Here is a 14,188-nt window from a genome sequence, read left to right as displayed (position 1 = left end):
GCAAAATGGCTGAGTTATAATATGCTTGTTGGGGTGATTTGCATTTCATCTTTATCTAGTAAGAACAGAGGATCTGTGTATGTCATCAGAAAGTAAATTAATTCAGCTACTATATTAAATTTCCTTTATTTTGAAAAAAAATCCCTTGGCTTTTGTGCAATTAAAACCATGAAGACTTCTGACTGAACATGACATCTCTAGCCTTGAGATAAAAAGACTACACTTCTTTTCTGATGTCAGGGTTTAACTCCAAAGCCTTATTTTGGAGAAGCAAGTAGTGCTGTTGAACACCAGAGCATAATGCAACATTTCTACTATAGTATTAACATTCTACAGTATTTCTTTGGATGGTAGGGAAAAAAATTCACAATGGGGAAAATTCATTCGTAATGTGTGTAACACCGCTAAAACCAATAGGCATGTGGACTTAGACCATGGATGAATTTGGTCCAGTGTGTATGGAATTTGGGAAGTCAAATGTGAGGTGAGAAGATCTTCTCTGATCAATTATATAATTTTTCAGCCTGAGAGGAACTCTTAAAAGTGTTCTCAGAACAGAAAAATGTCATTTCTTTTGTTAGTTTTTCATATGTTTCCTTGATACATTTTCTGCTTGGTGAAGATCTGTGTTTAGCCCATCCTCTCTTCTCCCTTGACCCAGAAATGAAGTCACAGTGAATTTTCAAATAGCGTTGCTTGCACTGCCAAATCTGCATATGTACCCATTTCTCATGTACACGCAATTGTTACACATTGCAATGATTTGCTAGGGAATCCTTGAAGTTAACTTGTATATAGGATTTGGTTTGCATAATTAATAAAAGGAGGGCAGGGTGGATAGAAAGCCCAGTGAGACTCTAAATTCCGCACCCATACCTCCTAGTGCAGAGGGCTGTGATTTCATTGGTGTACGCTTAAACAGGCCACCAGACCGATCTTTCTGGAGGCACCCTGCTTCAGATCTCACAATGTGCAAAATAGCCACTTGTCCATAGCAGTGCTTATTTTAGGCCTGACCCAAATCCCTCTGAAAGTATTTCCATTGCTTTCAATGGGCTTTGGATCAGGTCCTTTGAGCACACACAACTATAATTTTTGTGTACACATATTGGTATTTTGTGGGTGCGGGTTAGGTACCAGTGTAAATTAGCAGACGCTCTACTGATGTTAATGTAAAATTTAAAACTGGTTTCAGAAGAGAGTTGGGCCCAGTGTGTCAAGTTCTGCCCTATGTTACACCCATGTAACCTCATTGAAAGCAATAGGGCTTCAGGACTGAAGATTAGGGCAGAATTTGGCCTAGTGTTTGAATAAATAGCTCATAATGCTAAATATGTGACTTCACACTCATGTTCATAGCAGCAGATTGTCCCATCAAAGGATTATAACTTCACTGCAGGATGAGGTAGAAAGTAGAAATGAGGATGTGACGAATAAAAGCTTTCTTCTAACTCAAACATCTTAATAAGATGAGGGATGGCAGAAAATGACTGGCTACCTATCTTCATATTTCAGATTTGCTCTGCTGTCCAAGCCCCTTTTTCATGTAATTAGGGTGCAGATCCTTTTTCATTATGATTACCAAATTGACCTCCAGAAACACTGCAGTATAATCAGTCACTTCAAAGCATTCCTACATGTGCCACAGTTTTGGTCTCCAGTAGGTAAATGAGTGTGATCTGGTCTGGTTAGAATGAGCATTATTGCTGCTCACAATATGTGTGTGCCCTCAAAAGGTCTCAGGCTTTCTAAATGATTCTGCTGAGTGGGTGTCAGATGCAAGGCGACCTCTTTCTCTCACTCCACTATGCTTGAACTGCACTGGAAAATCGAGAATTGCTTTGTATTGCTCAGAGTCATTCAGGACTACAGAAAGGGAATTCTACAAGGTTAGCGTAATGTTGCAATGTGGTGCAAAAGTTCTTTGCTGGAACATGATCTTTCTCCTCTTGTGAATTAAAGTCAAGCCCAGGCTCTTGATGACATGGCTCTTCTGATGGATTTCTTTATAACTGGTACCTTCAAAATAGCCCCTTAAGAATTGGAATTCACATGGTAGGGAACAATCCAGTACTGACAGAGGAATTACCTAGCTGAACTAACTGAATCTTTCCAGCCTAACTTCTATAATATAGACTTTACTTTTGCACAGTTTCCCCTCTTTTGGAATCACATGTACAGTATGCAATGCTATCATCAAAGAGCCGAGACCTGGTTTTTGGCCTGCCTGGGTTGCACTTGAATCTCCTTGTAGGATCATTTAATTTCAGCAAAAGGAACTTGCTTGTAAGTCATGTCCCTTTTCCTTATTTTTTCCTGTCCTTTATCTAGGCAGACTGTAGGCTCTTTGGGTCAAGGATCTGTTGCCTTATATATCTGCAAAATGTCTTGCACATTTTCTAGTGATGTCTATTATTATGGTTACTATTACCCTGTCTTTCACTTTTCTTTAATGTTTCTATTCTTTCAAAGTGGACAGCTGAACAATGCCAACATGTTATATTTTGTACATGTCCTCATCTTGATTAAGAAACTGAAGTTTTGGCAAATTAATATGATTTTCAAGATTTGTTTCATTAAAATGGTGCAGCATTCACCTTTAAATAATAGTTGTGCAGCGCTGACTAAATAGCACTTTGTAAAGTTACAAATATGAGGAGTCTACCTAGCAATCAGTCTTTGCAGCAGACTCCCATTGGTTTACCAGCTCTGGGCCCAATCTTGCATTTCTTAATGCACCCAAACTTGCACTCAGGACAGTGCAGGATTGGGTCCTCTTTTAGTAAATGAAATCAACAATTTGACAACTCAGCTAACCAGATGTTATTTCAACCTATTAGTGTTCAAGTTACAGAGCATCGGTCCTTCTTGTGTATAAGTTACCCTATATCTAGGATACATACCCATTGATATCATCTATACACTGCCCTCCATTGAGGCATGGCTGACTGGCACACTCATCAATGTTGATTTCACAGAGTTCACCTAGGAATCCAAGTGCACAGGAACAGAAATAGCTACCCAAAGTATCATGACAGGTTGCACCATTTAGACAAGGCTGTGACAAACACTCGTCAATTTCCAGCTCACAGTTTATACCTTTAAAAAAAAAAGTTTAGCAAAGTGTTAATTCTTCAGGTTTTCTCTGGGAACACTTTAAATGTCATATTTATGTAAGCTTTCTTCAAGCAAGTATCTCTTTTAGAAAATCATTTGCCTCTTCAGTAGGGATTGCAAGATTACATTTTTGCAGATTTGGGGGAATTTACAGAAGAGAACAGAACAGCTTTCATTCACAAGGAATAATTACAATCACATCTTATTATTTAACTATTCACATGGAAACCAAACCCTTTAATTTTCAGATTACTTACACCATGTTACAATTACATTTGTATTTAATAGCATTTGTGAGGAACCAGTCACTTAAAGGGACTCTGTCAATATTGGTAGGCCTTACAGTTAGTTGAATTAATTGGAAGATTGTCTCATTGTGTTGGTCTTTGCCTTGGCAATTCATAAATACGCTGGTGTGTGTGATATCTTGTTGACAACAGAAGGGCTGTTACAATACAGTATTGTAACAGCTCCTCTGGGATGTTCTGCAAAGTTAGCTCAACTCTGAAGTCTGTTTACCCATATTTAGGATACCATGCAGGTTAAAAGAAAGTCTCTTCTACCTATTCCAAAGGATGCTGGTATTATTTGCTAAGTTATCTTTTTCTTTTGAGCAGGAAATTCTCCTAAAATACCTTTTTAGCACTATTGCTTTCTTCTTAGCTAAATGGAGGGCAGGAGATTCTACTGAAAACTGTGATTTTGCTATCCAAATTTGGCAACTCACATTTATTCAGTGGCGATATTGTAGCTGGCAGAACACTTGCAGTTGGCAGGTTAAAACCATCAGAAAAAATAATATTTATTATTTAAATAAATTAAATTAGAAGTGCATAAAAATAAGAAAATCTGGCACCCAGAGCAACATCTACAAAGTGTTCCCTTTGTTTGGCTTTGCAAAAAAATTAAATGCTTCCTTGCTCCTAACAGTAATTCAGAGAAAGCATATGTTTTTGTAGGGGGTGAGGAAGGTCAAAGTCCAAATCCAATTTGCTGTCTTGCTTGGTCTCGTTCAGAATCCAGCCTTCATGGTCAAGACCTTTGTTATTAATTCTAACATAGTGACAGTGTCCATTCCGCATGAGAAATAAAATGTGTGTTAGAAAAAGGTGTCCCTAAACACAACGTGGTTTTACTTGTGGTGTAGATATGTGTGTTAAGAACTGTTAAATCAGACTATGGAATCTTCACGTACAAATTAGGGCTGCTCCTCACATTTTTCAGGTACATAAAAAACCAACAACCTTGGGGCAGATATTCAGCTCATGCAAATCAGAACTATGACAATTTACACCAGATAAGGATTCAGCCCATCTATTTTCAAATTACAAACTTTGCCTGTTTTAGCACTTGAAGTCTGCTCCTGCTCCCACAGTTTTGCCAGGCTAGATAATTGGTGTGCTGAGGCCATGGGTTTATACCCAACATAACTGTGTTACTGTTACCTTGTCATTCTCCCTTCCTCACTGCCTGTTTGATCCACCTCCCTTGTCATATGATTTGACTGTATGCTCTTTGTCTTTTTGTATTAATTGTGGGTACAGTGACTAGCACAGTGGGGTCCTGATTAAGATATCTGGGTGCCACCACAACACAATAATAACAACACTCACGTCTAAACTGAAGGCTAAACTTCTATTAACTTCAATAGAAACAGGATTGGGCCTGTAGGCCTTGATTCTGAACCACTAAAGTTATTGGGAGTTCTGTGCCTTTGACTTCAGTAGCAGTAGGATCAGGGCCTTAATGTATATGTATCGGATCACCTACCTATCTATAATTCCAAAGTTCTCTCTCTTGCTGCTTGTGGGCATCGCTCATCTGTTGAAAACTGAAGCCAATGTGGATTTTGTCTCTTGAGAATTGAGGCTGGAATTCTCAAAGGGGCCTTAGGAGACTTAAGTACCCACTTCCCTTTGGCATTCAGTGGGAGCTGGTCACCTAACTCCCTTAAGTACCGGAGTTCCTGTTGATTCATGGTATTTGGTGTCACCCAATACATTAGAATTCCAGAAGGGGGCAGGTAGAGCATAAGGACTCAAGAGCAGAGACCATGTTCCATCCTCAGTGACCCCTGGGGGCATGTTGCTTACATCTTGATTTAATGCTGCTGGCCTAGAGTATGACCTGGATGCTTGCATGGGCATCTTGGAGGGAGATGCAATGTGTGCCAGGGGGTAAGAATCCTTGTGGGGACTCCCCAGCAGCATACACCAGTGTAGCATTTACATCACCCTTGGAGAGGGCATGCTATGCTCCATCTTCCACACTTGCCCCTCCTTCGCCCTGCTCCCTTTCAGGCAGCCAATGCCAGTAGAGGCACTAGGATGGAGTGTGGTCTCCGCTCTTCAGCCACACTATGGCTGTCCTTTGCGTGAGGTGGAGCCTTCGGCCGTTTTCCCCATTACCTACCAATGCAGGGGCTTGAATTTAAAACAACAGCCTGGGGTAAAACAAATCCCTTGTTTGCTCATCAATGACTGGAGTTCCTTTTGTCTTCCATTTGCCTCTTCAGTCCTTGTGTGGCCATGCCTAGATACAGAGGGGGCAGACACCTGGGATTGGGCTATTGTTGTGGCTCTGCACGCAGCCAGCTGATGGTGAGATCATCCTTCTTGTTTCAGTTCTGTTCCCTGATGCACAGTGCTGTGACCTTGTCTGCACTGAGGATTTCAGGGAAATCGCTTAGTTGTGCTCAACTACTGTTGCGACTTTGCTGGTGCTAGCAAGGGTAGGAGCTCTACGTGAGTTTTGGTGACATAGTGATGATAACACCGGCAGCATTTCTACTCCAGTGCTCCCACCGTTGCCAGGACCAGGACTAGAGCAATAGAAGGAGATTTCCCTCAGAGTGGTCCCAGCCTTTGAGTTTTCATGTACACTCTTCTGCTTGCTGAGATTTACAGTTTGTTGACTTTTGTTTTTGCTGAACTTTGATCTTGGGCTGAATTTGACTCAGCCCAATGCCCAGTTAAACCAAAGGTTCACCACAAATATTGTTGCAAAACAATAAATAAATTCCTTTTATTTAAGTCCATTTTAAAATCACATTTGATTCAATAGCTAGTGATAGTAGCAATGACTAGGGGTTTGGTAGCACCTACTCAAGGATCTCGAAATGCCACCTCAGCCTGATCCTCCACTATTAAAGTCAATATGAGCAGGATTGCAAGCTATCAGCCTGAATGACTCAAGTTTTACCCAGGGTCACACCAAAAGTTCATGACATTGCCCCAAACAGAAGCCAGGCCTGTGCTGCTATGACAAGAACATGTTTTATAGTCTCTGCAAACATCATACAAATACCGCCCATAGAATCCTAATTCCCTCCACAAATATACTTGCTGCTTTTTTTTCTTTAGTTCCAGAAGGGCTGTATGCTTCATTTTAGCTATGATAGGTGTTGTCTGTACTCATCTTGCTGGAAGCAGCAGTGAGAATAGTGCAGTGCTCTGATCTCCAGCTGCTTATCTCCTTGCCATTTGCTCACAGACGAAATAGCAGTGTCTTTGTATTCAAATCTGTGGCATTTGAGAGCTCCACAGACAGGCACATACAATATGAATCAAATCACTTTCAGCAAGTATCCTGCTTGTAATTATCAACCCTAACAGCATGCCTTATATCATGACTTTAAAGCGCATTAATATTTCTTATATGATGGGAAACTCCCACTGGAAAAAAATTGTTGCTAGAGATATGATTCTGAAAAGGACCAAAATGCTACAGTGCAGCCAGACACAGAGAGGAAGAAAATTAATGTAGGGTCAGGAGATGGCAACATTTACAATATAAAGACAATGCATTTTAAAACATTATTTTTTGTGTGTGCTAAGGGGTAATTCAGACATTTCAAGGGCATTTTGAAGGCTTGATTAGAAAACCAAAAATAGTCCTTGGACAAATAGTCTGTTTTGTCATAGTCCCCTGTTTGCTAAGATAACTTTGGAAAGCTTTCTATAGCCTCCATCAATGGTCAGAGTTAAAACCAGGTTGTAGAACATACAAAATTCCAGATCTGAACATACCCGAACCTTGGGGAAGTTTCGTTCCAGACTCATGCCCAGCTCTGCCAAAAGAATCAGTGAAATACATAGCATCAGCACCATTTAGGCCTTGTCTACACTGCAGAGTTTTGTCACCAAAAGGCAGCTTTTGGCAATGAAACAGTGGAGGTGGATACAGTGCAATGCCACTTTTGGCGACAAAACTCTTCCGTTTCAGCAACAAAATAAAACCACCTTGACGAGAGGCATAAAGCTTTCTGTGGCAAACTTAAAGCGACAAAGTGTCAGTGTAGATGCTGCTGTTCATTATATCACCATAACTGGCCTCCCCTAGTATCCCACAATGCCTGGTGTGACTGCTCTGCTCACTGTTTTGAACTCAGCTGCCCTGCAGGCATGCACCCTTCCCCTTTCAAAGCTCTGGGAAGTTCTGGCAGCTGAGCTTGCCTCTCAGCTCCTGCAACAAAGAGCAAATCATTAATGTGGAATCCTCCTGTTCTCCTTTGCACTAGAAACACAGCTGCTGGGAGGGGCAGATGTGTGGTGTTTGTGTGTGTGTGAAAGAGAGAGAGAGAGAAAGAGACTGCTGTGCAGCGCCAGAGAGGGAGGTGGGGGCTGATGTCGGGGGTGTCCCCCTTCCCCTGCCTCACGACTAGTTGTTTCCGGCAGCTGTCTGAACTTAGAGACAGCATGCTGACACACTCACTCTCCCCCAACATACACACTCCCCCAAGACATGCTTTGTCTCTCTCATTTCCACCACTCTCTCACTCTCCCCCAACATACACTCTGTCTCTCCCCTCCCCCCACACTCACACTCTCTGTCACACACTCTCCCCACACACACACTTTAGTTGAAAAGCAGCTGGCAATCTAGTAGGATGCCCATGGAATGATGGGATTGAGAAACCTGCATCATGTGACACTGTACCTGCCCCATGAGGCATTGCAAACCCTTCCCAAAGCACCCTGCAGCCAGTGGGATAGCTACCCACAGTGCACTGCTCTCAGTGTTGATGCAAGAGCTTCTAGTGTGGATGCACTCTGCTGACACAAGGAGCATAGTGTGGACATGCAACAGTGGTTTAATTAAAGCAGTATAACTTTTGTGACAAAACTCTGCAGGGTAGACATAGCCTTAGTCTCTGCATTAAATATTAATGTACCCAATCTTGCATTCCTATCACACATTGACTTAAATGGAGCCCCTGCTCTGCAAACTACAGGAAGGCATAAAAGCTCACTTTTCCACAGATGATGATAATGATGATTATTATTTATACAGTTTCCTAAATTGTATAAGGCAGGGTGTACAAGATGTTCTATTCTTCCATCAGTATTTATAGTCAACATCTGACATTTAATAAGGGTTTTATTCATTGTGGTGGGGTGGAGCTACTGGTGCTGGAGGCCTAAGGGTCCTTTTACACCTGTCCCAGGAAAGGAGCAGTGGAGCTAAGCCCTCTAAGAGGCCTAGAAGGACTGCACAGGAAGCAGCCAATCAGCAGGGGATGCTATAAGGGGCTAGCCAATAAGAGGGTTGCAGGCTAGTATAAAGGGAGCCGCAGTGAAAACCAGGGTCAGTTCCTTGCTGGAGCCAAAGGAGTGTAGTTTGTGTTCCTGGCTGGCCAAAGGGAACTGCAGCACCATGGACAGCTCAGTGCTGGCAGGGACCAGAGCAGTAAGAAAGAGCTCTTGGTTGGCTGCTGGGCCTGAACATAGAAGTGCCTTGAGGTAAGGGTGAAGCATTGGCAAAGGCTGGGGCCATGGGGAAGTGGCCCAGGGAGCTGAAAGCAGGTTAGTTAAAAGGACATGGCCCTGGATGGCTGCTATTCTTAGGGTCCCTGGGCTGGCACCCAGAGTAGTGGGCAGGCCTGGGTACCCCCCAGAAGCCACTGGGGAAGTGGCTGACAATTGGTGAGTGATAAACCTCCAGAAGGGGATCTGAACTGTTAAGAGGCCTAGCTGGAGAGCTGGGATCAGAAGGGCCCAGAGAGAATAAAACCATTGCCTCCAGGGATAGCTCAATACTAGGGCTGGGACAGTTTAAAGACGGAAGACACACCCAACCAGAAGGGGGCATTTGCAAGAGGTGGGTACCACGATGTTACATTCAGACACAACATAATGTACCTTGGGTTAAATCTATCATGTTTTTTGTGATACATTTTTCCTTCTAACTCGTATTCAATCAATGCTCAGACTTCCAATTTAGAAGCAAATATTTATAAACCTCTAAAATTAAACATGAAAATTTGATTTCCCAGCACTTGCATATGCAAAACTCAGTATTGCAAGGGCAAACTGTATTTGCAGATGCACATTGCGTGATTATGTGAAACTACCCAATTTGAGAATGAAAACCTTGGAATCAGAAATGGTGGATTGTAATTTTAGAGACCATTTCTGAACATTTGATCCAGAGAATTTTCATACACTTAAGAAAATACCTATTATTGTTTTTATATTATTGGACTATTTTTGCACTAAAAATACTTTGTTGGTTCATAAATGAAAATTTCCCAGGTAGTAGGCCATAATATATTTTTAAAGCACAGTTATAATCTGAAAGGTTGCCCTACAGAAATAGCATTGTGGGGTTCCATGTTTGAATCAATTACCTTATATCATATTTACTCGTTTAATAATGCTGATGATGATACATGGCATCCAGGTTATTCTCCTGTAGCTGTGTTGTTACTGCAGTATTAATAGCAATAAAAAATTATTATTTTTTTCTTCATTAAAGTAAGGAGCTATGCCTGAAAATTCACAGGGTAGGAAGGCTGGCATTTTTACAGTTACTTTGCAGAGTAGAAATATATACTTTTAGTTTCCATATAAAGTATCATTTAACAATTAAAATTGCCTACATAGATGTATCTGGCCGAATTATGCTGTCAATCACTCCACATGTATCCAGGTTAAAACTCTTTGGAGTTACTCCAATTTTATACTGGGGTAACTGAAAACAACCTGTTGATACTGTTTATCCATAGATACAAAATATATGTTTTGTAATATCTGTACAAAACCTAGCACAATGGATAGGTACTCATTTAATAAAATAAAATAAAATAAAATGAGAGGTTCTCAATTGGCTGTAAATAATTTTCAGTTTTAAAATAACTATGAATTTACAGATAGTGTATATGATACACTGAGTGATATGTACACTTTGATTAAGAGTATTTTCCCCAAACCTTTAGGCTGCTAGTGTTAAACTCTGTATGACTTGGTCACTGACTTAATTTGGCCAACAACAAATGCAGCACATTTGTAAAATTCTGTATTAGAGCCGGAGATATCACAATAAATCAGAATAAACCTTGAAAATGGGATCTTTCGATACAGTTGTAGTAAATGCTAACACTGGTGGTTTAAAATGTTCTTTAAAAACATACTGGCACATAAAATAACTAGGATTATTATCAGAGGTTATTGAAGTATATTTTCTAAAAATATAATAGGTCATGTCTTCAATGTATGCAAAACAACAATATTCTGAGGCTTCATTGCTTCAATTAACCACTGATTTCAGAGGGAGTTTTGTGTATCTGAGGAGTGTGGTATTAGGTCCTACAACTGGAATGATCTCCTAAGGTTTTGTGGTAATGTATATTTCACCAGATACAGCAAGGAACTCCTCCATGGTTGCTGCCCTATGAATAATTGAACTTGTAAAAATGTGTTTCCAGAACTATGTCTAGTGATCATAAATCTGCCAGAGTTCATTAAGAGATTGCTCCAAACACTGGAAACCATGTGACAAAATGAAACTAGTGCAACAGTCTCACTTCAACCAGATTTAAAATTACAGGCCAGAGAATGCCTGATTATTACAACAAAAACATTGGATTTGCTACATTGGGTCATGCCTTTGGTCCATCAACTCCAGTGTCCAGGTGCTTCAAAAGGAAACTCCTCTCCCGCTTCAATGTATCTACCCAACATGATATGATATACATTGTGGGGCTGACATCCAGAAGCATGACATTTTAAGCACAAGAAAAGAAAGGTGTGTACCTGTGTTTAACTGTAATGCTGCCCTAAATACGGTAAAAAGGCAATTAAAATAAAACCGCAGCAACAGAAACCTCTATTCATAATATACAGGCCTAATCCATAAAAGAAAAGACATTTAGCCTTTGATCCAGCAAAACATTTAACCCTGTGCTTAACTTCAGCGCACTTGAGTAGTCTGAATTGAAATCATTGGGACGGCTCACGTGTTTTAATGGCCCACCTGATGATCACTTTAGATAAGCTATTACCAGCAGGACAGTGGGGTGGGAGGAGGTATTTTTTCATATTCTCTGTGTATAAATAAAGTCTGCTGCAGTTTCCACGGCATGCATCCGATGAAGTGAGCTGTAGCTCACGAAAGCTCATGCTCAAATAAATTGGTTAGTCTCTAAGGTGCCACAAGTACTCATTTTCTTTTTGCGAATACAGACTAACACGGCTGTTACTCTGAAACATGTTTTAAGTTAATCACATGCATAAGTGCTCTGCAGAATCAGGTCCATTATTCATTCTGTTCTTGGCTAATTACAAAAATGAACACAAATATTCACCTGCATGCACAGCCCCAGTCAGAGAGAGGGAGCTCAGGAGAAGATGATAAATGTTTAGTGGAGATTTGTAAAGCATCACAGGTGGGTGCTCAGAGTTAGGCACCTAAGTCCCTATTTAAGCACATAAGTGAGCTGATTTTTTAGAGGTGATGAGTGCTCCTGTCTCCCGTTCTGACCTCAGTGGGAGCTATATGGGTTCTCAGCACCTCTGGAACTAATTCAGTCACTTGGAAACTTTGGCCTTCAAATTACATTTTGCCCAAGCATGGCAGGAGTGAAAGAATGGGCAAACATTATAAACTGATTTGTATGGGGGAGTACAACTACCCTGTGCTGGATGGACTATATCAGCGCTCCTGTAGCATATCTCTCTGTGTCAGTATCTTACCTTCTAGTGACTGGCTTGAAAAGTGGATCCTACCTCTTGAACGACTGAAAATTAAAAGAAAACTCTTAGCTCAAACAGAGGAGTTCTATGTCTTTGGAGCAGTAGGTCATTATCCATACTGCCCATATATCCTAGCAATCATAGTGTCAATACATGTGTGCAATCACACATCATTACAAGTGGATAATTTAGTGCATCATAATTGCAATGCTCTGACACAACAGGGAAGGAGGATGGAGTTTTATAAAGCTACCCTAAATACCAGCGTGGCATGTTCACTACTGCTGGAAATATTACATCAGTGCAAAAAGGCAGGGTGAGGACTTAGTTTTGGGCATGCAATAATATCCTCACATTGTGCTGAATTCAACTCAAGTATAATTCTACTGTACTAAATGGAATTGCACCTAGGATGAATTTGGCCTATTAGATCTATTTGATCTGTTGCCAAGTGCAATCAAAATGGCCTTTTCTGTTGTCTCTGAATAGGATTTATTTTTGGAACCACAGTATACATATTTGATCATTTACACTTAAATGTTCACCTACTGGCAATGGTTTCAACTGTGTCCAGTTAGATAATAAATGTGATTGGCTATCAGCAAGAAGCAGGCTCTTATACCATGCTCTGTTTGCTTAAGTGAAATGAAAGTGTAATTAGTACAATGGAGAAATATTACATTTTGCCAGCATATCCAGCAAAGGTTTGGCAAACCAATTGAGCTTTATTATTTAACAGCTGTATGACACGTCTTGTACATAATTTCACACATGCAGTGCATTATCATAGTAAAATAGAGATTTCATGCTACATTTTCCATTCTTCAGCTCTTTAGACATTCTAACCTCTCCCATTTGTGTAAGAATTATGTGAGAAATTTCTCAGCTATTTTAGGAATTGCATGCAACATACCAATCACACAAAGTAGCAGTGATAGCCCATGAAACTGGTAGCAACTAAAGCCAGTAACTCAAGCATTTGGTTAACATTACCGCTGTAGATTTACTGTGCAATCTCCACCTATGTATCAAAAGTTATAACCTCTTTAACATCCTAGGGAAATGAGATGAGGTTGGATGACTTCCCACTGTGATTCATGGTGTCAGGCCAGGATAATAACAGTTGGCAAGATCCTCTGACAGAGTAAATGAGGATTTTTATTACCAGTGGGGACACCTCAGGGCTTTCATCCAATAATCCCTCTGGCTTATGCATTTAACACAACTCACAGCAAGGTGCAGAAAATAACAAAAATGGCTTCTGATAAATCATTTGGTTAAGTGGGCTTTAAAGCTGGCATTTTACTGCTGAAGGAACAGCCAACTACTCCTTTATAGAATTATTGTTATTAGCCTCACTACTGCTGGAAGTCATGCCTGAGCCGTACATCAGAACGGTGCAATTTCTTCTGCTTTGTATACAAGACCTCTTTTCCTTCCTTAGCTTCCACCTCTTTCCTCCACCTATTAACTCTTTTAATTTTAGTGTTCTGATTGTGGGGGGGGGCAGGAGGGGGTGAGGGTCCCAGTGCTGGGATGCAGCCTGAGCCTGAATGCCTACACCACATTTAAACAGCCCCTTAACCTGAACCCTGTGAGCCTGATCCAGCTGGCACAGGCCACTCGCAAGTTTTTAATTGCAGTGTAGACATTCCATCAGAATGATAGTCCCTGATTTTGGGAAGAGCAGAGAGACTCAGCCTGGGAAACAGCAGAGCTCTGAGATAAAAAGAGCGACTCCAGCAGAGTGAGCTTCCTCCAACAATCTGTGTTGCTCTAATTCTTCATTTCTCTCCTTTTTTCTTTCTTATGTTTTCCCTCCCTTTCTCTCTATAGAGACAATCTTCTTTCCTTCAAGCAGATCTCCTGTGCTGTAGATCCAGCCCTGGATCGAGCTAACAGCACAGGTTAAACAAATACAGCTTCCTGAGTACATCAGGAGGTCCGGGTCAAGTCTGATCATTTCAGAATAGCCATGCTTCTTGCTAATAGGTTTTTTCCTTCTTTCTCCTCTTTGGCTTTCCCCTAGTTCTGTAGTTTTCTCATCCCTTGGCCTGGGCTGAGACACCCACTGATAGCAGCAGGGTGGCAGGAAGGCA

At 41.0% G+C, this 14,188-nt stretch overlaps 1 protein-coding gene across 5 annotated transcripts in view; it reads right to left on the bottom strand.

Moving 5' to 3' along the window:
- Nucleotides 1-14,188, bottom strand: part of CRB1 (crumbs cell polarity complex component 1) — a 161,476-nt gene that overhangs the window by 93,733 nt on the left and 53,555 nt on the right. For all 5 annotated transcript variants that reach the window (XM_073356740.1, XM_073356741.1, XM_073356745.1 and 2 more), the window contains exon 3: nt 2,904-3,099. In XM_073356740.1, the coding sequence (XP_073212841.1) occupies nt 2,904-3,099 (196 nt within the window). The remainder of the gene's footprint in view (nt 1-2,903; nt 3,100-14,188) is intronic.

The sequence above is a fragment of the Lepidochelys kempii genome, chromosome 8 (genome assembly GCF_965140285.1).
Source record: "Lepidochelys kempii isolate rLepKem1 chromosome 8, rLepKem1.hap1, whole genome shotgun sequence".
Lineage (NCBI taxonomy): Eukaryota > Metazoa > Chordata > Testudines > Cheloniidae > Lepidochelys > Lepidochelys kempii.
The sequence above is the reverse complement of the archived record's forward strand: the minus strand, read 5'-3'. Positions and strand labels throughout refer to the sequence as shown.